Source organism: Cyclopterus lumpus, chromosome 16, assembly GCF_009769545.1.
Source record: "Cyclopterus lumpus isolate fCycLum1 chromosome 16, fCycLum1.pri, whole genome shotgun sequence".
Classification (NCBI taxonomy): Eukaryota; Metazoa; Chordata; class Actinopteri; order Perciformes; family Cyclopteridae; genus Cyclopterus; species Cyclopterus lumpus.
This window is the reverse complement of record NC_046981.1, coordinates 907,501-931,278: the sequence shown is the minus strand read 5'-3', so window position 1 is coordinate 931,278 and position 23,778 is coordinate 907,501. Positions and strand designations below refer to the sequence as shown.

The 23,778-nt window shown below is 45.8% G+C and overlaps 3 protein-coding genes across 4 annotated transcripts in view; all 3 read left to right on the top strand.

Annotated features, from left to right (window-relative positions):
• thbs3a (thrombospondin 3a) overlaps nucleotides 1-10,990 on the top strand; it is a 28,443-nt gene extending 17,453 nt beyond the window's left edge. The window contains exons 16-23 of the mRNA XM_034554027.1: nucleotides 2,360-2,412; nucleotides 2,617-2,798; nucleotides 3,404-3,582; nucleotides 3,666-3,714; nucleotides 3,797-3,993; nucleotides 7,330-7,502; nucleotides 10,574-10,713; nucleotides 10,896-10,990. Of these exons, the coding sequence (XP_034409918.1) occupies nucleotides 2,360-2,412; nucleotides 2,617-2,798; nucleotides 3,404-3,582; nucleotides 3,666-3,714; nucleotides 3,797-3,993; nucleotides 7,330-7,502; nucleotides 10,574-10,713; nucleotides 10,896-10,957 (1,035 nt within the window). The 3' untranslated portion in view covers nucleotides 10,958-10,990. The remainder of the gene's footprint in view (nucleotides 1-2,359; nucleotides 2,413-2,616; nucleotides 2,799-3,403; nucleotides 3,583-3,665; nucleotides 3,715-3,796; nucleotides 3,994-7,329; nucleotides 7,503-10,573; nucleotides 10,714-10,895) is intronic.
• Nucleotides 1-23,778, top strand: part of pnp4b (purine nucleoside phosphorylase 4b) — a 392,972-nt gene that overhangs the window by 61,968 nt on the left and 307,226 nt on the right. The gene's annotated exons all lie outside the window — the stretch shown is intronic.
• hjv (hemojuvelin BMP co-receptor) lies at nucleotides 13,490-21,157 on the top strand. The gene is made up of 4 exons (XM_034554238.1): nucleotides 13,490-13,546; nucleotides 19,491-19,593; nucleotides 19,880-20,433; nucleotides 20,519-21,157. The coding sequence occupies exons 1-4, from the start codon at nucleotides 13,490-13,492 to the stop codon at nucleotides 21,155-21,157; spliced, it is 1,353 nt and encodes a 450-aa protein (XP_034410129.1).

The following is a 23,778-nucleotide window of genomic DNA, read 5'->3' as shown; positions in this document are numbered from 1 at the left end:
CTATCTCTAAGGCTGCGTCCTACAGAGGAAACTCATCTCCTTACCCTATCTCTAAGGCTGAGTCTTAAGGAGGAAACTCATCTCCTTACTCTATCTCTAAGGCTGAGCCCTACAGAGGAAACTCATCTCCTTACCCTATCTCTAAGGCTGAGCCCTACAGAGGAAACTCATCTCCTTACCCTATCTCTAAGGCTGAGCCCTAAGGAGGAAACTCATCTCCTTACCCTATCTCTAAGGCTGAGCCCTAAGGAGGAAACTCATCTCCTTACCCTATCTCTAAGGCTGAGCCCTAAAGAGGAAACTCATCTCCTTACCCTATCTCTAAGGCTGAGCCCTACAGAGGAAACTCATCTCCTTACCCTATCTCTAAGGCTGAGTCCTAAGGAGGAAACTCATCTCCTTACCCTATCTCTAAGGCTGAGTCCTAAGGAGGAAACTCATCTCCTTACCCTATCTCTAAGGCTGAGTCCTAAGGAGGAAACTCATCTCCTTACCCTATCTCTAAGGCTGAGTCCTAAGGAGGAAACTCATCTCCTTACTCTATCTCTAAGGCTGAGCCCTACAGAGGAAACTCATCTCCTTACCCTATCTCTAAGGCTGAGCCCTAAAGAGGAAACTCATCTCCTTACCCGATCTCTAAGGCTGAGCCCTAAGGAGGAAACTCATCTCCTTACCCTATCTCTAAGGCTGAGCCCTACAGAGGAAACTCATCTCCTTACCCTATCTCTAAGGCTGAGCCCTACAGAGGAAACTCATCTCCTTACTCTATCTCTAAGGCTGAGCCCTACAGAGGAAACTCATCTCCTTACCCTATCTCTAAGGCTGAGCCCTACAGAGGAAACTCATCTCCTTACCCTATCTCTAAGGCTGAGCCCTACAGAGGGAACTCATCTCCTTACCCTATCTCTAAGGCTGAGCCCTACAGAGGAAACTCATCTCCTTACCCTATCTCTAAGGCTGAGCCCTACAGAGGAAACTCATCTCCTTACTCTATCTCTAAGGCTGAGCCCTACAGAGGAAACTCATCTCCTTACCCTATCTCTAAGGCTGAGCCCTACAGAGGAAACTCATCTCCTTACCCTATCTCTAAGACTGAGCCCTACAGAGGAATGTCATCTCCTTACCCTATCTCTAAGGCTGAGCCCTAAAGAGGAAACTCATCTCCTTACCCTATCTCTAAGGAGAGCCCTACAGAGGAAACACATCTCCTTACCCTATCTTTAAGGCTGAGTCCTAAGGAGGAAACTCATCTCCTTACCCTATCTCTAAGGCTGAGCCCTACAGAGGAAACTCATCTCCTTACCCTATCTCTAAGGCTGAGTCCTAAGGAGGAAACTCATCTCCTTACACTATCTCTAAGACTGAGCCCTAAGGAGGAAACTCATCTCCTTACCCTATCTCTAAGGCTGAGCCCTAAGGAGGAAACTCATCTCCTTACCCTATCTCTAAGGCTGAGCCCTACAGAGGAAACTCATCTCCTTACCCTATCTCTAAGGCTGAGCCCGAAGGAGGAAACTCATCTCCTAACCCTATCTCTAAGGCTGAGCCCTAAGGAGGAAACTCATCTCCTTACCCTATCTCCAAGGCTGAGCCCTAAGGAGGAAACTCATCTCCTTACCCTATCTCTAAGGCTGAGCCCTACAGAGGAAACTCATCTCCTTACCCTATCTCTAAGACTGAGCTCTAAGGAGGTAACTCATCTCCTTACCCTATCTCTAAGGCTGAGCCCTACAGAGGAAACTCATCTCCTTACCCTATCTCTAAGGCTGAGCCCTACAGAAGAAACTCATCTCCTTCCCTTATCTCTAAGACTGAGCCCTACAGAGGAAACTCATCTCCTTACCCTATCTCTAAGGCTGAGCCCTACAGAGGAAACTCATCTCCTTACCCTATCTCTAAGGCTGAGCCCTACAGAGGAAACTCATCTCCTTACCCTATCTCTAAGGCTGAGTCTGGTACCCCTATGGAGAAAACTCATCTCCTTACTGTATCTATCTATTAGGTGAGGGTCAGAACGTAGACCGAATAAATTGAGAGCTTCTCCTTCCGGCTCAGCTCCTCTTCACCAAGACGGTGACCAGGACGAAATCCGCATTGTCCAATAAAAGGTTAATTACATTACATTTAGCTGACATCCAAAGTATCTTGCAATCATACAGCGTAGACAAAACTATGGGGAGCAATTCAGGGTTAAGTGTTTTGTTTAAGGACACATCGAGTAGGGTGAGCGGGCATTGAACCGCCGATCCTCTGATTGGAAGACGGACCTGCTAACCACTGACCACAGTTGCCCTGGTTCAGTGTTTGTCAACCGGTCCGAGGTCACCGTGTGTTTTCTAAACATGGCTCTCTTTCTCAGACCGACATTGACAACGACCTGGTGGGAGACGTTTGTGACACCAACCAGGACACGTATGTCTGACACACACACACACACACACTGTATCATATCAAAACCCAAAATACATATTTATAAAGACTGTACTCACAGTAATATATAAAAAAAGTTCAATACAGTTCAGGGAATATAAGCGCAACGACAGCCAATAAAGCACAATTAAATTAGATGAACTATGAATTGCAGAAGCCTTCTTGTGTTATAATGTCGTCCTGCAGGGACGGAGACGGTCTCCAGGACAGCAGAGACAACTGTCCCGACATCCCCAACAGCTCCCAGCTGGACTCTGATAACGACGGCCTCGGAGACGACTGCGACCACGACGATGACAATGACGGCATCCTCGACGACTACGACAACTGCCGACTCATCGTCAACCCCAACCAGAAAGACTCTGACAGTAACAATCTGAATATACAACCAGAAAGACTGACAGTAACAATCTGAATATACAACCAGAAAGACTGACAGTAACAATCTGAATATACAACCAGAAAGACTGACAGTAACAATCTGAATATACAACCAGAAAGACTGACAGTAACAATCTGAATATACAACCAGAAAGACTGACAGTAACAATCTGAATATACAACCAGAAAGACTGACAGTAACAATCTGAATATACAACCAGAAAGACTGACAGTAACAATCTAAGAACACACCTACACCTGACATTCTCTCACCACCTGTCTGTCTCTCTCTCTCTCCACCTGTCTATCTCTCTCACCACCTGTCTCTCTCACCACCTGTCTGTCTCTCTCTCTCTCCACCTGTCTATCTCTCTCACCACCTCTCTCTCTCACCACCTATCTGTCTCTCTGTTTCTCTCCACCTGTCTATCTCTCTCACCACCTCTCTCTCTCACCACCTGTCTGTCTCTCTGTCTCTCTCCACCTGTCTATCTCTCTCACCACCTCTCTCTATCACCACCTGTCTGTCTCTCTGTCTCTCTCCACCTGTCTATCTCTCTCACAACCTGTCTGTCTCCCTGTCTCTCTTCAGTGAACGGGGTTGGTGACGTGTGTGAGAACGACTTTGACAACGACTCAGTGATGGATTTGATCGACGTTTGTCCGGAGAGCGCTGAGGTCACGCTGACAGATTTCAGAGCCTATCAGACGGTGATCCTGGACCCGGAGGGCGACGCCCAGATCGACCCCACCTGGGTGGTTCTTAACCAGGTGACCCTCCGATCCTCTCCACTCCAACAGGAACCCTGAGCAGCAGATCCGTCCGCTAATATTCTTTCCTGGTTCATCCTCAGGGCATGGAGATAGTCCAGACAATGAACAGCGACCCTGGTCTAGCTGTGGGTACGTGTCTCTGTTCATCTTTAAGATTGGGGTCTGGGGTGGACTGGATTCATCCACCCTGACCTCCTCAGTGTGTCTGCAGGCTACACGGCGTTTAACGGCGTCGACTTCGAGGGAACGTTCCACGTCAACACGGTAACGGACGACGACTACGCCGGCTTCATCTTCGGGTACCAGGACTCGTCCAGCTTCTACGTGGTGATGTGGAAGCAGACGGAGCAGACGTACTGGCAGTCGGTCCCCTTCAGGGCCACGGCCCAGCCCGCCCTGCAGCTCAAGGTCTCTACTGGTCTACTGTGTTCTACTGGTCTACTGTGTTCTACTGGTCTACTGTGTTCTACTGTGTTCTACTGGTCTACTGTGTTCTACTGGTCTACTGTGTTCTACTGTGTTCTACTGTGTTCTACTGGTCTACTGTGTTCTACTGGTCTACTGTGTTCTACTGGTACACTGTGTTCTACTGTGTTCTACTGGTCTACTGTGTTCTACTGGTCTACTGTGTTCTACTGTGTTCTACTGGTCTACTGTGTTCTACTGGTCTACTGTGTTCTACTGTGTTCTACTGTGTTCTACTGGTCTACTGTGTTCTACTGGTCTACTGTGTTCTACTGGTCTACTGTGTTCTAATGGTACACTGTGTTCTACTGTGTTCTACTGTGTTCTACTGGTCTACTGTGTTCTACTGGTCTACTGTGTTCTACTGGTCTACTGTGTTCTACTGTGTTCTACTGGTCTACTGTGTTCTACTGGTCTACTGTGTTCTACTGTGTTCTACTGGTCTACTGTGTTCTACTGGTCTACTGTGTTCTACTGGTCTACTGTGTTCTACTGTGTTCTACTGGTCTACTGTGTTCTACTGGTCTACTGTGTTCTACTGTGTTCTACTGGTCTACTGTGTTCTACTGGTACACTGTGTTCTACTGTGTTCTACTGGTCTACTGTGTTCTACTGGTCTACTGTGTTCTACTGTGTTCTACTGGTCTACTGTGTTCTACTGGTCTACTGTGTTCTACTGTGTTCTACTGTGTTCTACTGTGTTCTACTGTGTTCTACTGGTCTACTGTGTTCTACTGGTCTACTGTGTTCTAATGGTACACTGTGTTCTACTGTGTTCTACTGTGTTCTACTGGTCTACTGTGTTCTACTGGTCTACTGTGTTCTACTGGTCTACTGTGTTCTACTGTGTTCTACTGGTCTACTGTGTTCTACTGGTCTACTGTGTTCTACTGGTACACTGTGTTCTACTGTGTTCTACTGGTCTACTGTGTTCTACTGGTCTACTGTGTTCTACTGTGTTCTACTGTGTTCTACTGTGTTCTACTGGTCTACTGTGTTCTACTGGTCTACTGTGTTCTAATGGTACACTGTGTTCTACTGTGTTCTACTGTGTTCTACTGGTCTACTGTGTTCTACTGGTCTACTGTGTTCTACTGGTCTACTGTGTTCTACTGTGTTCTACTGTGTTCTACTGGTCTACTGTGTTCTACTGGTACACTGTGTTCTACTGTGTTCTACTGGTCGACTGTGTTCTACTGGTATACTGTGTTCTACTGGTCTACTGTGTTCTACTGGTCTACTGTGTTCTACTGGCCAACTGTGTTCTACTGTGTTCTACTGGTCTACTGTGTTCTACTGGTATACTGTGTTCTACTGTGTTCTACTGGTCTACTGTGGTCTACTGTGTTCTACTGTGTTCTACTGTGTTCTACTGTGTTCTACTGTGTTCTACTGGTCTACTGTGTTCTACTGGTATACTGTGTTCTACTGGTCTACTGTGTTCTACTGGTCTACTGTGTTCTACTGTGTTCTACTGGTCTACTGTGTTCTACTGGTCTACTGTGTTCTACTGGTCTACTGTGGTCTACTGTGGTCTACTGTGTTCTACTGGTCTACTGTGGTCTGCTGTGTTCTACTGTTCAACTGTGTTATACTGGTCTACTGTGTTCTACTGGTCTAATGTGGTCCACTGTTCTACTGTGTTCTACTGGTCTACTGTGTTCTACTGTGTTCTACTGTGTTATACTGGTCTAATGTGTTCTACTGGTCTACTGTGGTCTACTGTGGTCTACTGTGTTCTACTGTGTTCTACTGTTCAACTGTGTTATACTGGTCTACTGTGTTCTACTGGTCTAATGTGGTCTACTGTGTTCTACTGTGTTATACTGGTCTAATGTGTTCTACTGGTCTACTGTGTTCTACTGTGTTCTACTGGTCTAATGTGTTCTACTGGTCTACTGTGGTCTACTGTGTTCTACTGTGTTATACTGTGTTCTACTGGTATATTGTGTTCTACTGGGCTACTGTGTTCTACTGTGTTCTACTGGTCTACTGTGGTCTACTGGTCTAGTGTATTCTACTGGTCTACTGTTCTACTGGTCTACTGGTCTACTGGTCTACTGTGTTCTGCTGGTCTATTGTGTTCTACTGGTCTACTGTGTTATACTGGTCTACTGGTCTACTGGTCTACTGTGTTCTACTGGTCTACTGTGTTATACTGGTCTACTGTGTTATACTGGTCTACTGTGTTCTACTGGTCTATTGTGTTCTACTGTGTTCTACTGTGTTCTACTGTGTTCTACTGGTCTACTGTGTTATACTGGTCTACTGTGTTCTACTGGACTATTGTGTTCTACTGTGTTATATTGTGTTCTACTGTGTTCTACTGGTCTACTGTGTTATACTGGTCTACTGGTCTACTGTTCTACTGGTCTACTGGTCTACTGGTCTACTGTGTTCTACTGTGTTCTACTGGTCTACTGTGTTATACTGGTCTACTGGTCTACTGTTCTACTGGTCTACTGGTCTACTGTGTTCTACTGTGTTCTACTGTGTTCTACTGGTCTACTGTGTTCTACTGGTCTACTGGTCTACTGGTCTACTGTTCTACTGGTCTACTGGTCTACTGTGTTCTACTGGTCTATTGTGTTCTACTGGTCTACTGTGTTATACTGTTCTACTGTGGTCTACTTTTCTACTGTGTTCTACTGGTCTACTGGTCTACTGTGTTCTACTGGTCTATTGTGTTCTACTGTGTTCTACTGTTCTATTGTGTTCTACTGGTCTAATGTGTTCCACTGGTCTACTGTGTTCTACTGTGTTCTACTGTTCTACTGTTCTATTGTGTTCTACTGGTCTAATGTGTTCTACTGGTCTACTGTGTTCTACTGTGTTCTATTGGTCTACTGGTCTATTGTGTTCTACTGGTCTAATGTGTTCTACTTGTCTACTGTGTTCTACTGGTCTACTGTGTTCTACTGGTATACTGTGTTCTACTGGTGTACTGTGTTCTACTGTTCTACTGTGTTCTACTGGTATACTGTGTTCTACTGGTGTACTGTGTTCTACTGTTCTACTGTTCTACCGGTCTACTGTGTTCTACTGGTCTGCTGTGTTCTACTGTTCTACTGGTCTACGGTGTTCTACTGGTATACTGTGTTATACTGGTCTACTGTGTTATACTGGTCTACTGGTCTAATGTGTTATACTGTTCTACTGGTCTACTGTTCTACTGGTCTACTGTGTTCTACTGTTCAGGGCCAGTACATTTAGTACATTGAAGAGTACATTTAGTTGTAACGGGTCGTGGGTAAAACGGTCCCTGTGTCCGTCCTGCAGGCGGTAAAGTCTCTGACCGGACCGGGAGAGTTCCTGAGGAACGCCCTGTGGCACACCGGAGACACACCTGGAGAGGTGACGCTGCTCTGGAAGGATCCACGGAACGTCGGCTGGAAGGACAAAACCTCATACCGCTGGCACCTCAGCCACCGGCCGCAGGTGGGCTACATCAGGTGAGACCGCAACGGGAGCCGAGGCTGGGTTAGACCAGAACCTGACATTAGGCTAGTTGAGAACCACTGCCCCAGGCTAGTTGAGAACCACTGCCCCAGATTAGTTGAGAACCACTGCCTCAGACCATTTGAGAACCACTGCCCCAGACTAGTGGAGAACCACTGCCCCAGACTAGTGGAGAACCACTGCCCCAGACTAGTGGAGAACCACTGCCCCAGACTAGTTGAGAACCACTGCCCCAGACTAGTGGAGAACCACTGCCCCAGACTAGTGGAGAACCACTGCCCCAGACTAGTGGAGAACCACTGCCTCAGACCATTTGAGAACCACTGCCTCAGACCATTGGAGAACCACTGCCTCAGACCATTGGAGAACCACTGCCCCAGACTAGTTGAGAACCACTGCCCCAGACTAGTGGAGAACCACTGCTCCAGACTAGTTGAGAACCACTGCCCCAGACTAGTTGAGAACCACTGCCCCAGACTAGTTGAGAACCACTGCCCCAGACCAGTTGAGAACCAATGCCCCAGACCAGTGGAGAATCACGGCGCCAGACTAGTGGAGAACCACTGCCCCAGACTAGTGGAGAACCACAGCCCCAGACTAGTTGAGAACCACTGCCCCAGACCAGTTGAGAACCAATGCCCCAGACCAGTGGAGAATCACGGCCCCAGACTAGTGGAGAACCACTGCTCCAGACTAGTTGAGAACCACTGCCCCAGACTAGTGGAGAACCACTGCCCCAGACTAGTTGAGAACCACTGCCCCAGACTAGTGGAGAACCACTGCCCCAGACTAGTGGAGAACCACTGCCCCAGACCAATGGAGAACCACAGCCCCAGACTAGTGGAGAACCACTGCCCCAGACTAGTTGAGAACCACTGCCCCAGACTAGTTGAGAACCACTGCCCCAGACCAATGGAGAACCACAGCCCCAGACCAGTTGAGAACCACTGCCCCAGACTAGTGGAGAACCACTGCCCCAGACTAGTTGAGAACCACTGCCCCAGACTAGTTGAGAACCACTGCCCCAGACTAGTGGAGAACCACTGCCTCAGACTAGTTGAGAACCACTGCCTCAGACCAGTGGAGAACCACTGCCCCAGACTAGTTGTAAACCACTGCCCCAGACTAGTTGAGAACCACTGCCCCAGACCAGTGGAGAACCACTGCTCCAGACTAGTTGAGAACCACTGCCCCAGAGCAGTGGAGAACCACTGCCCCAGACTAGTGGAGAACCACTGCCCCAGACCAGTGGAGAACCACTGCTCCAGACTAGTGGAGAACCACTGCCCCAGAGCAGTTGAGAACCACTGCCCCAGACTAGTGGAGAACCACTGCCCCAGAGCAGTTGAGAACCACTGCCCCAGACTAGTGGAGAACCACTGCCCCAGAGCAGTGGAGAACCACTGCCCCAGACTAGTGGAGAACCACTGCCCCAGACCAGTGGAGAACCACTGCTCCAGACTAGTTGAGAACCACTGCCTCAGAGCAGTTGAGAACCACTGCTCCAGACTAGTTGAGAACCACTGCCCCAGAGCAGTTGAGAACCACTGCCCCAGACTAGTTGAGAACCACTGCCCCAGACCAGTGGAGAACCACTGCTCCAGACTAGTGGAGAACCAATGCCCCAGAGCAGTTGAGAACCACTGCCCCAGACTAGTGGAGAACCACTGCCCCAGACCAGTGGAGAACCACTGCTCCAGACTAGTTGAGAACCACTGCCCCAGAGCAGTTGAGAACCACTGCCCCAGACTAGTGGAGAACCACTGCCCCAGACCAGTGGAGAACCACTGCTCCAGACTAGTGGAGAACCACTGCCCCAGAGCAGTTGAGAACCACTGCCCCAGACTAGTGGAGAACCACTGCCCCAGACCAGTGGAGAACCACTGCTCCAGACTAGTGGAGAACCAATGCCCCAGAGCAGTTGAGAACCACTGCCCCAGACTAGTGGAGAACCACTGCCCCAGACCAGTGGAGAACCACTGCTCCAGACTAGTTGAGAACCACTGCCCCATAGCAGTTGAGAACCACTGCCCCAGACTAGTTGAGAACCACTGCCCCAGCGCAGTGGAGAACCACTGCCCCAGACTAGTGGAGAACCACTGCCCCAGACCAGTGGAGAACCACTGCTCCAGACTAGTGGAGAACCACTGCCTCAGAGCAGTTGAGAACCACTGCTCCAGACTAGTTGAGAACCACTGCCCCAGAGCAGTTGAGAACCACTGCCCCAGACTAGTTGAGAACCACTGCCCCAGACCAGTGGAGAACCACTGCTCCAGACTAGTGGAGAACCAATGCCCCAGAGCAGTTGAGAACCACTGCCCCAGACTACTGGAGAACCACTGCCCCAGACCAGTGGAGAACCACTGCTCCAGACTAGTTGAGAACCACTGCCCCAGAGCAGTTGAGAACCACTGCCCCAGACTAGTGGAGAACCACTGCCCCAGACCAGTGGAGAACCACTGCTCCAGACTAGTGGAGAACCACTGCCCCAGAGCAGTTGAGAACCACTGGCCCAGACTAGTGGAGAACCACTGCCCCAGACCAGTGGAGAACCACTGCTCCAGACTAGTGGAGAACCAATGCCCCAGAGCAGTTGAGAACCACTGCCCCAGACTAGTGGAGAACCACTGCCCCAGAGCAGTTGAGAACCACTGCCCCAGACTAGTTGAGAACCACTGCCCCAGACTAGTTGAGAACCACTGCCCCAGACTAGTTGAGAACCACTGCCCCAGACTAGTGGAGAACCACTGCCCCAGAGCAGTTGAGAACCACTGCCCCAGACTAGTTGAGAACCACTGCCCCAGACTAGTTGAGAACCACTGCCCCAGACTAGTGGAGAACCACTGCCCCAGAGCAGTTGAGAACCAATGCCCCAGAGCAGTTGAGAACCACTGCCCCAGACTAGTGGAGAACCACTGCCCCAGACCACCGTGTCTCTCTCTTTGGGGGCGTTTGGTTTACCACCTGCCGTGTCTCTCTCTTTGGGGGCGTTTGGTTTACCACCTGCCGTGTCTCTCTCTTTGGGGGCGTTTGGTTTACCACCTGCCGTGTCCCTGTGTTTCAGGGTGAGGCTGTTTGAGGGCACCGACATGGTGGCGGACTCCGGCGTCGTCGTGGACACCACGATGAGAGGCGGTCGGCTCGGCGTCTTCTGTTTCTCGCAGGAAAGCATCATCTGGTCCAACCTGCGCTACCGGTGCAACGGTACGACCTTTGACCTCGAGGGTCTGACCCTCCAGAAAGAGTCTTGATGTTTTTGACTTCAGTTAATTTATCAAATTCATAAAAGTGTGTATAAAGAGTTATTTATTTAACAGGATCTTATGAGTGCTGATTGATTCATTTATTGAACCGATCATTTTATTGATTATGACTTCTTATTTCAGACACGTTGCCCGAAGACTTCCAGACTTATCGTAAACAATTCCTGATGCACATCCAGCTGTGAGACACACACAGCTACACACATACACAAATACACACAGCTACACACATGCACAAACACACACAGCTGCACACATGCACAAACACACACAGCTGCACACACAAACACACACAGCTGCACACACAAACACACACAGCTACACACACACACAAACACACACAGCTGCACACACAAGCACACACAAACACACACACAAAGACGCAGTCTGGAAACTTAAGCTTGACGCTTAAAAGGACAGAAACGTCTGAAGAGGATCATCGTTCCTTTAAATGTTTATTTGTCTTTTGCTTCGGTTTCACAAACAAACAAACAAACACCCTGCTGAGAAGCGATACGCCGTGGTTACACTTGTCTTCTGTCATCCGATTGAGTTCAGATCTCAGCGAGGCCAATAAAGGCTTTTAGATAACAGAATAAAGTCAGGCTTTTATTGTGAAAACATGACAGAAGAATGTGTTTATGACACTTTTATTGTGAAAAATCAAGTGTCACATTGAAGTGTCCAACAGGAGAGGACAGGAGAGGAAACATGATAAGAGGACACATGAGGAAACATGAGAACACAAGAGAGGACGCATGAGATTGAACATGAGGATACATGAGGGAACATGAGGAAACATGAGAGGGAACATGAGGAAACATGAGAGGGAACATGAGGACATGAGAGGAACATGAGGACACATGAGGACAGGAGAGGGAACATGAGGACATTAGAGGGAACATGAGGACACATGAGAGGAACATGAGGAAACATGAGAGGGAACATGAGGACATGAGAGGAACATGAGGACACATGATAACACGAGAGGGAACATGAGGAAACATGAGGGCATGAGAGGGAACATGAGGACATTAGAGGGAACATAAGGACACATGAGGACATTAGAGGGAACATAAGGACACATGAGGACATGAGAGGTACATGAAGATACATGAGAGGGAATATGATGAAACATGAGAGGAACATGAGCACACATGAGGACATGAGAGGGAACATAAGGCCACATGAGGACATGAGAGGGAACATGAAGATACATGAGGACATGAGAGGGAACATGAGGAAACATGAGAGGAACATGAGGACACATGAGGACATGAGAGAAAACACAAGGGAACATGAGAGGAACATGAGGAAACATGAGGACAGGAGAGGGGACATGAGGGCATGAGAGGGAACATGAGAGGAACATAAGGACACATGAGGACATGAGAGGGAACATGAGGACACATGAGGACATGAGAGGAACATGAGGATACATGAGAGGAACATGAGGACACATGAGGACATGAGAGGAACATGAGGATACATGAGAGGAACATGAGGACACGAGGACATGAGAAGGAACATGAGGAAACACAAGGACAAATGAGGACATGAGAGGATCATGAGGACACATGAGGACATGAGAGAGAACATGAGGGAACATGAGAGGAACATGAGGACATGAGAGGATCATGAGGACATGTGAGAGAACATGAGGACACATTAGAGGGAACATTAGGACATGAGAGGGAACATGAGGACATGAGAGGGAACATGAGGACACATGAGGACATGAGAGGTAACATGAGGACACATGAGGACATGAGAGGGAACATGAGGGAACATGAGGACATGAGAGGATCATGGGGACACATAAGAGGGAACATGAGAACACATGAGGACATGAGAGGGAACATGAGGACATGAGAGGGAACATGAGGACACATGAGGACATGAGAGGGAACATGAGGACAAAGCTGAGGTCATCGGATCACAAAAAACAAGTTAAACTTGGTTCAGATGAAAACAAAAATATTCCTTTAACACGTTTGTGTTTTTTAAATGTACAAATGTTTGTTGAAATAAATTTTTCCTAAAACGATGCCTGTTGTTTTTCACCATTTTGAATCTCTCGGACCGCAGTCACATGCTAACATTAGCTAATAATAATAATAATAATAATACAATTATTTTTATAGCACCTTTAAAAACAGAGTTTACAAAGTGCTCTGCATAGAAGCAAGGTAAAAACATAACATCAACACAAGTAAACATTTCAGAAAATACATGAGGCAATGAACACAATAGAGGAATAGAAAATTACAAATACAAAATAAAGCAGAACAGACAAACTAAAATAGGGGAAACAAAGAACTGTATAAAAGGACGACATCACTTAAAAGCAGTTCTATAAAAATGGGTTTTAAGAAGTGATTTAAAAGAAGCTACTGATGCTGTCTTCTCCCCTCAGGGAGGTCGGTCCAAAGTCGAGGGGCTCTGATGGCACTGATGGTCTCTAATGTTCACATGTTAGCTTAGCATGTTAGCATGCTAACATTAGCTCATGTTCATTGTGTTAGTATGCTAACATTAGCTAAAGTTCACAATGTTAGCATGCTAATTTGAGCTAATGTTCACCTTGTTAGCTTAGCATGGTAGCATACTAACATTAGCTGATAGTTTAGTTCTGAAAGAGTTTGTTCATAAACTAAAAAGTTGAACACATTAACATGTTGTCAATAAAGTTATTACAGTTCAGCACCGTCCATCCCATGATAGTCTTCTTCTACCTCGCCTCTCTGAACCTCTGCTGCAGTCTGGAGGTCTGGGTGGGAGTGGGGGGGCCGTGACCCCAGGGCTGGGGAGGCCGGGACGAGTGCAATATTGGAGGCATGGGACACGACAACAGTGCACCGCATCCCGGACCTCCTCGACCCCGGGATGAAACACCGAGTCAGAGTTCCTTATTGTTGAGACAGATTACAATCAAATGTGTTGAAAAGTGTGTTGATGACGACCTGTTGATAACGACTTGTTCACCTGTTGATAACGACTTGTTCACCTGTTGATAACAAACACTGGACCTATTTATAACAACCTGTTAACAACCTGTTGATAACGACCTGTTGACCTGTAAATAACGATCTGTTGATAACGACTTGTTAATAACGACCTGTTGATGACGACTTGTTGATCACAACCAGTTATGATAACGACCTTTGCGCTTCATTGTTTTTGACGTTTTCACGAAGATGAGGAACACAAAGTGGACTCACCGCTCCGCTGAAGCTTCTCGCTGTCGTCCAGAGGCTTGTGGTCTGTGGAGGGTCTCAGTCCTGGTTTTAGTCCCCCCCCCCCCCATCCCTAAACCCTAACAAAGGCTCTGAGATGCTCAGCGAGGCGTGGAGGGGCCCCACTTCTCTCTTAAAGGGCCGGCAACGTAACCTGCTGGAGCCTCAAACATCCACTCTTTTTTTTTAAACTCGGAGTGAAACAAGTAGAACATGAAAGTACTTCAGAGCTCAGAAGGTTTTAATGCTTTGAAGATTGAAGCGGCGTCAGTGCTGCCGCCTGCTGGCGCTCTGGTTGTACTGCAGCTTATCACAGACCATCAATAAACCGCTCAGTTAATGCATCATTATTATAATTTAAATCAGAGTAAAGCAGTTTTTACTTTTTAATTATTTTCATTTTAAATAAAATAAAGTTATAGAGGAAATTAACCATAAAATAATTATATTACATATATAATATATATATATATATATATATATATATATATATATATATATATTCATATACACATTTAAGTATATAGTAGAATAATATAGAGAAAATATAGAGTAGAAAAAGTAGTTCTATCCATTGTTACATTAGTATTTATTATAATTTATTATTTCAGATTAACTTCCTGGAGGTCTGAAATAAAAATAAACTGCACCGTGTGTTTGTGTGTGTGTGAGAGAGAGAGAGAGAGAGAGTGTGTGTGTGTGTGTGTGTGTGTGTGTGTGTGTGTGTGTGTGTGTGTGAGACCCAGTTGTCGTGCAGCAGGTGCTGGTTGTTGGTGATTTATTTAGAAACGACGGAAGCTCCCGGTCAGCTGTGAACGCACTACCGGGCAAAGACCAGAACCCAGAGTGGGACACCACAGACCAGAGTCCTGGAGAGTCCTGCAGGTCTTCAAGTCCCCCTTTTGGATGATTCCCCTGAGGACAGATTGAGGACATGGACGGACTCTGATCCTGAATCAGCTGAAGGTGAGAGACAAATCTGTCACTTCATGTTTCAGTTCCATCAGTGTTTGTGTTAATAACAAGCTGTGTTAACAGACTATCATTAATGTGTTAACAAGCTATCAATAATGTGTTAACAAGCTATCACTAATGTGTTAGCAAGCTATCAATAATGTGTTAACAAGCTATCAATAATGTGTTAACGAACTATCAATAATGTGTTAACAAGCAATCAATAATGTGTTAACAAGCTATAAATAATGTGTTAACAAGCTATCAATAATATGTTAACAAACTATCAATAATGTGTTAACAAGCTATCACTAATGTGTTAACAAGCTATCAATAATGCGTTAACAAGCTATCAATAATGTGTTAACGAACTATCACTAATGTGTTAACAAGCTATCACTAATGTGTTAACAAGCAATCAATAATATGTTAACGAACTATCAATAATGTGTTTACAAGCTATCACTAATGTGTTAACAAGCTATCAATAATGTGTTAACAAGCTATCAATAATGTGTTAACGAACTATCACTAATGTGTTAACAAGCTATCAATAATGTGTTAACAAGCTATCAATAATGTGTTAACAAACTATCAATAATGTGTTAACAAGCTATCAATAATGTGTTAACAAGCTCTCACTAATGTGTTAACAAGCTATCACTAATGTGTTAACGAACTATCACTAATGTGTTAACAAGCTATCACTAATGTGTTAACGAACTATCACTAATGTGTTAACGAACTATCACTAATGTGTTAACAAGCTATCACTAATGTGTTAACGAACTATCACTAATGTGTTAACAAGCTATCACTAATGTGTTAACGAGCTATCACTAATGTGTTAACAAGCTATCAATAATGTGTTAACCAACTATCAATAATGTGTTAACAAGCTATCAATAATGTGTTAACGAACTATCACTAATGTGTTAACAAGCTATCAATAATGTGTTAACCAACTATCAATAATGTGTTAACAAGCTATCAATAATGTGTTAACAAGCTATCACTAATGTGTTAACAAGCTATCAATAATGTGTTAACAAGCTATCACTAATGTGTTAACGAGCTATCACTAATGTGTTAAAAAGCTATCAATAATGTGTTAACAAGCAATCACTAATGTGTTAACGAACTATCACTAATGTGTTAACAAGCTATCAATAATGTGTTAACAAGCTATCAATAATGTGTTAATAAGCCACTAAATAATGTGTTAATAACAAGGTATTAATAATGTGTTAACAAGCTATCAATAATGGGTTAACAAGCTCTCAATAACGTGTTGATAAGCCACTAAATAATGTGTTAATAACAAGGTATTAATAATGTGTTAATAACAAACTATAAACAATGTCTTAACAAGCTATCAATAATGTGTTAACAAGCTATTAATAATGTGTTAACAAGCTATCAATAATGTATTAACTAGCTATCATTAATGTGTTAACAAGCCACTAAATAATGTGTTAATAACAAGGTATCAATAATGTGTTAACAACAAGCTATCAATAATTGTTTCCAGGTTTTAGGAGTTATTAATACGTGAACACATTTTAGACAGCTTGTTATTAACACATCATTAATACCGTCTAATTGTACCATTGTTATCACTTACTTTCCTCTTTAATAGCCCTTATAGTTAGGGCTGAATCAGGTTTGCCCTGGTCCAGCCCCTTGATATGCTGCTATAGGCTTATAATTCAATTAAATTCAGTTTATTTTGTATAGCCCAATATCACAAATTACAAACTCCCCTCAGAGGGCTTTACAATCTGTACACATACGACATCCCTGACCTTTGACCTCACATCGGATCAGGAAAAACTCCCCCAAAATAACCTTTGACAGGGAAAAAAGGGAAGAAACCTTCAGGAGAGCAACAGAGGAGGATCCCTCTCCCCGGATGGACAGAAGAATAGATGTCATGTGACCAGATGAACAGAGTTACAGAGTTACATAAACACATTACATGAATATTACAATGTATGAATGGAACTCCAATCCATGAAACAGAAGGAGGTAGAGAGGAGGCGGGGCGGGGCATCAGCAGGGCCAATGGGGGAGGCCGGCTCACCAGCATCAGACACCTCCAGGTCCAATGGACCCTATGAGACATGAAGTCACAACGACTCCGGGGAGGAAGCAGAGTTAATAAGGTGCAATGGAGAGATGTAAATTCATCCATAAGGAGAGAGAGAAGAGGAGATAGGTGCTCAGTGTATCCTAAAACATCCCCCAGCAGCCTATAAGCCTATAGCAGCATATCAAGGGGCTGGACCAGGGCAAACCTGATTCAGCCCTAACTATAAGCACTATTAAAGAGGAAAGTAAGTGATAACAATGGTACAATTAGACGGTATTAATGATGTGTTAATAACAAGCTGTCTAAAATGTGTTTACGTATTAATAACTCCTAAAACCTGGAAACAAGTTAACAGGATGAATAAAAAGGAGTCTGTTGAGCTCTCATGACAGACACACATCTCCAGGTGCATTGTGGGAGATGTAGTTCCCAGAATCCGCTGCTCAGATCTTTAATCTGTTTCTCATGAATCATAAATCAAAGATCTTTGTATGAGTTGGCCGACCGATGAAGATGTTCCTGGTTGCTATGAATAAGATCTTTATTTATGTCATCAGGACTGTTTATGCATAATAATAATATTATTATTTATTAATGTGAAGACAGTTTGTTTGTCTGTAGACGTCAGCACTGAAGTCACAAACCTGAAAATACTTGAAAACATAAAGAACAGAAGTTGTGTTGGCCGGCAACAGAGGAGCGGTCACTCACTGGTTACCAGTTCAACCAGTTACTGTGGAAACAGAACGTTTATTATTATTAATACGTGTGTGTGGCTCTGACTGTGGGGGGCAACTGGGGTCTAAATTTAGACCTCACACACACACACACACACACACACTGAGCCCCTCCCTGTCACAGAGGACTAAAGGTCAGCTGACTGCAGAAACACACCATCGTTCATTTAAAGGAACAGTTCAACATTTTCTCCTCAGACATTCAGATTGATGCCTGTGCAGCAACAAGTTAGCTTAGCTTGAAGAATTGAAACTGTTAGCTTAGCATAAAGACTGGAAACTTTTAGTTTAGCAAAACATCTGGAAACTGTTAGTTTAACATAAAAACTGTAACCTGGTAGCTAAGCTTAGCTTAGCCATCTAGGGGTAGCACTACTGCACCTCACTTCTTCTTCATCCTCCATTGAAGGTCTGGTGATCTCGGGCCCCTAAAGGTCTGGTGGTCTCGAGCTCCTGACGGTCTGATGGTCTCGGGCCCCTGAAGCTCAACTGGCTAAATGAGTCGTTTTGGTGACAAATCTAAACTTAGAGATGTCGTATTTAATTTCTCTGACTGACGGTGTGACCAATGAATGAGCAGCTCCATGGTAAGCCCCGCCCCCCCGGCCTGCAAAAGTAAGCCCCGCCCCCTGCCCGCTGCTGTTTGCTCTTCAGAAGAAAAACATACGAGAGTCCAATTTTCAGCACAGACGCTGGTTTCTCCATTTGTGTTTGAACTCGCTGATCTTCGTGATGTTTGTGGACGAGTCGAGTTTCCTTCATGAGGATCGACTCTGCAGGTAAATCACACTGATCACCTTCATCGATCCGTCATCAATACTCTGGATTCATATTCACTTAAACTAATACACAAAGTCCACAAACACTACTGGATTCACGGACGTCAAATTATTAAAGTTCTAAAGGAAACAGTTCATATTGTTGATGAATTATTGGTAACGTCTGTATTGATCAGTCTGATCGGTAAATACAGCCGAACATGTCAGAACTCTGTGATGATGTCATCATCATCTTCATCATCTGACTGAGAGAAACCACAGCACTGTGTACAGCTCCTTTAGTGCAGTAACAGTACTAATACACACAGTAAAAGTACTCTGTAACAGTACTAATACACACAGTAAAAGTACTATGTAACAGTACTAATACACACAGTAAAAGTACTATGTAACAGTACTAATACCACAGTAAAAGTACTATGTAACAATACTAATACCACAGTAAAAGTACTATGTAACAGTACTAATACCACAGTAAAAGTACTATGTAACAGTACTAATACCACAGTAAAAGTACTATGTAACAATACTAATACCACAGTAAAAGTACTATGTAACAGTACTAATACCACAGTAAAAGTACTCTGTAACAGTACTAATACACACAGTAAAAGTACTCTGTAACAGTACTAATACCACAGTAAAAGTACTATGTAACAGTACTAATACACACAGTAAAAGTACTATGTAACAGTACTAATACCACAGTAAAAGTACTCTGTAACAGTACTAATACACACAGTAAAAGTACTCTGTAACAATACTAATACCACAGTAAAAGTACTCTGTAACAGTACTAATACCACAGTAAAAGTACTAATGTACATTAGCTCCGATGACGTCATTCTTTCTGATAAATGTGTGACATCATCATGACATCATCCCCCCTCCCCCCTCCCCCCTCTGTGTCTGTCCCTCAGAGTACAGGTGAGTCCTTGCTGATGGAGCCTCAGGCCGCGGTGTTACCATGGAAACACTGCATCCACCTGACTCTGATGCTGGTCCAGCTGAGTTTACCTGAAGGTAAAGCGTCACCTGGCGGAAGCCATTTTTCAAATGATTCTTCAACTCACTCGATCCTTCCCATAATGCACCTGGGCAGTGTTCTTTTCATCAGAGCGTCGTGATCCTTTAATCTGCCATTTATTTTCCAATTCATGGATTATTTCAAATAAAATGTATAATAAAATTAAATTTACAAATTAAATAAAATGGTATCACCCGCTTTACAATCTGTCCCATGTCCTCACGTCATGACATCACTATGACATCATCAGGGGGACGGTGTTTAAACGTTTCCTCTCTTCAGTCGGAGCTTCCTGTCGGATCCTGAGATGTAACTCTGACTTTGTGGCTGCGACGTTGGACCTGGGAGGAGGAGAAGCAGGAGGAGGAGCAACAGGAGCAGGAGGAGGAGCAACAGCAGCAGGAGGAGGAGCAACAGCAGCAGGTGCAGGAGGTTACTGCAGCGCCCTGCGCTCCTACGCCATGTGCACCAGGCGGATGGCGCGGGCGTGCCGCGGCGACCTGGCGTATCACTCCGCGGTTCAGGGCATCGAGGACCTGCTGATCCAGCACCGCTGCCCGCGGGCCGGGCCCACCGCCCTGCCGCGGCCCCCGCCTCAGGGCACGCTGTCGGGGGACGCCTGCCACTACGAGAGGAGCCTCTTCTCCAGAGAGGGCCGGGCGCCGGAGTACCTGCACTGCGGCGTGTTCGGGGACCCGCACGTCCGGACCTTCGGCGACCGCTTCCAGACATGTGCCGTGCAGGGGGCGTGGCCTCTCATAGACAACGAGTACCTGTATGTGCAGGCCACCAGCGCGCCGGCACGAGGTGGGTCGCATACCACCGCGCTCACCAAGGTGAGTCTCGCAGGAAGCTCCCGATATCGCGCCGGCGTTCCAATTAAAGTGTGAAACCAAGTCGAGTCCCGTTGTCTCTCCCCAGATCACCATCATCTTTAAGAACTGGCGCCAGTGCATCGACCAACAGCTTTACCAGGCGGAGCTCGACGATGTCCCCGCCGCGTTTGCCGACGGCTCGGTGGCGAGCAGCGAGCGGCGAGGTCACCGCAGCCTGACGGTCCGGACTCAAAGCCCCGGCCGACACGCAGAGATCCGGGCGTCGCACATCGGCACGCTCCTGGTGGTCCGTCAGAGCGGGCGCTCGCTCGGCCTGTCGGTCCGCTCGCCGCGCGGCGTGGTGGAAACCTTCGGGCCCGAGCAGGACCTGCAGCTGTGTGTGTGGGGATGCCCCGCCTCCCAGACACTCGACACGCTCCGCCCACCGCCGCCGGACTCCTCCTACTCCGCTGCCGGCGCGCAGGCCCACTGCGTTGCGCTGCTTCCCGTCAGAGACGTCTACTTCCAGGCCTGCATGTTCGACCTGATCGCCAGCGGAGACCTGAACTCCAGCGCCGCGGCCGTCAGCGCGCTGCAGGACGCCAGGAACATGATCCCTGACGCGCGCAGAGTCCACCTGCCGCCGGTCGCCGGCGCTGAGCCACGCCGAGCACCACGGTGCCCGATGCTGCTGTTGCTGCTCGGCATGCTGGGAACTCTGACCGCAGAGCTGTGTAACATGTGATGACCGGCGCCACATGCGACTGCAGCGGATCCCTCATGGCCGGACAGAGACCTTAACCCCTCCCCCTTTCCTGGGCTGGACCTGACCCTGCATCAGAGCAGCAGCAGCTCTTCCAATCGGGGAACTTCCTCATGAAAACATGTAAACTGATAATAAAACGTCTGAATGTTTATGAGTTTGAACCTAATCTGTTTCTTTAATTTATTTCCGCCGGCTAAGTTTACTGATAAAGCGGCCATGTTGTTATTGATCTGGAGCCCTCAGGGCCTTCAGAGCTGGAGGACTTGGTATGTTCTCCCAGTCTGTTCTGGGTTTTCCACATCCTGGTCCTCTAGTGGAGACCCGTATGTGTCAGAAGGTAAATGGTCACCTTATGAAACATGTTAAGGTTGAAGGAAGAACTGTAGAACACTCCATCATGTTTCTATCTAATGTCTCTATCTAATGTCTCTATCTAATGTCTCTATCTAATGTCTCTATCTAATGTCTCTATCTAATGTCTCTATCTAATGTCTCTATCTAATGTCTCTATCTAATGTCTCTATCTAATGTTTCTATCTAATGTCTCTATCTAATGTCTCTATCTAATGTCTCTATCTAATGTCTCTATCTAATGTCTCTATCTAATGTCTCTATCTAATGTCTCTATCTAATGTCTCTATCTAATGTCTCTATCTAATGTCTCTATCTAATGTCTCTATCTAATGTTTCTATCTAATGTCTCTATCTAATGTCTCTATCTAATGTTTCTATCTAATGTCTCTATCTAATGTCTCTATCTAATGTCTCTATCTAATGTCTTTCTAAATCCTGACTGAAACTCCTCAAATAAACTATTCTGATGTAGAAAGTCACTCAACTGATTTGTGACTACTTTCTCAAGGATCTTAGAGAGGAAGGGAAGGTTAGAGATCGGTCTGTAGTTAGCCAACACCTCTGGATTAAGAGTGGTCTTCTTCAGGAGAGCTTTAATTACAGCTACTTTGAAGGAATGTGGTACATGCCCTGTTAGCAAAGACACATTAACAATATCCAGCAGAGAGGTGCCAATTAAAGGCAACACGTCTTTAAGCAGCCTCGTTGGGATGGGGTCTAAGAGACAGGTAGACGGTTTAGAAGTAGAAACCATTGAGGACAATTGGTCTAGGTTAATGGGAGAAAAGCTATCCAAATATACACCAGGGCATACAGCCGTTTCCAAGGCCACTCCTCTTGATGACAGATCGGCAGTAGTTGAGGGCAAGAGATCATCAATCTTGCCTCTAATAGTTCAAATCTTTTCATTGAAGGAGTTCATGAAGTCATTACTACTGAGGTCTATTGGAATACACGGCTCCACAGAGCTGTGACTCTGTCAGCCTGGCTATATATATATATATATATATATATATATATATATATATATATATATATATATATATATATGTAACTGAACGTGTCCACACCAGGAAGATGAAGTTAAAAACTTCAAAGCAGAAGTTCAGAAGCTGAATCTTCACGTCCAGCTTCATTGTTCTGTTCTGTTCAATAGAACCACAGCGGGTTCTCCAGTCGTGTTCTCCAGCAGTGTTTCCTTGAGACTCAGCACAGTGACACCTGAGATCAGAGTCCATTTCCTTATTGTTTCTAAACTCTGATCCTGCCGTCTCCATGGAAACACACACACTCCCACAATGCCTTTCAGCAGTTTATCTATGTTCACACCTCCCTCGGTGTGGGGCCCTCTGCAGCAGTTAAACAGGCCCTGTGACCTTTGACCTCTGAGTTATAGAGAAAGCTGTTACGCAGTCAGAGTGAGTCTCACAGAGGTCGGAGGTCACCGCTCTCCCTTGTTCCCACGTTCATCAGCGGCTTTTTACGGCTCGGCGGGCGGCCAATCGGCTCCATCCGTCCGGCCTGGTTACCACGGTGACGCCTCGTGGTAGCAGCAGATGACGTCATCACCGCGACTGTGACATCATCAGGGCGTCTGTGACATCACCGCCCCGTCGCCAGGTGTTTGAATAATTAGTTTCTGAGAAACACAGAGAAGTTCTGATTGGCTGTCAGGTGGTTCACTGACTCAAGGAGGGATCAGAACCACTAGAAGCAAAACCACTAGAATCAGAATCACTAGAATCAGAACCATTAGAGTCAGAACCACTAGAAGCAGAACCACTAGAAGCAGAACCACTAGAATCAGAACCACTAGAATCAAAACCACTAGAGTCAGAACCACTAGAAGCAGAACCACTAGAAGCAGAACCACTAGAATCAGAACCATTAGAAGCAAAACCACTAGAATCAAAACCACTAGAGTCAGAACCACTAGAGTCAGAACCACTAGAAGCAGAACCACTAGAATCAAAACCACTAGAGTCAGAACCACTAGAGTCAGAACCACTAGAAGCAGAACCACTAGAAGCAGAACCACTAGAATCAAAACCACTAGAGTCAGAACCACTAGAAGCAGAACCACTAGAAGCAGAACCACTAGAATCAGAACCATTAGAATCAAAACCACTAGAATCAGAACCATTAGAGTCAGAACCACTAGAATCAGAACCATTAGAATCAAAACCACTAGAATCAGAACCATTAGAGTCAGAACCACTAGAAGCAGAACCACTAGAAGCAGAACC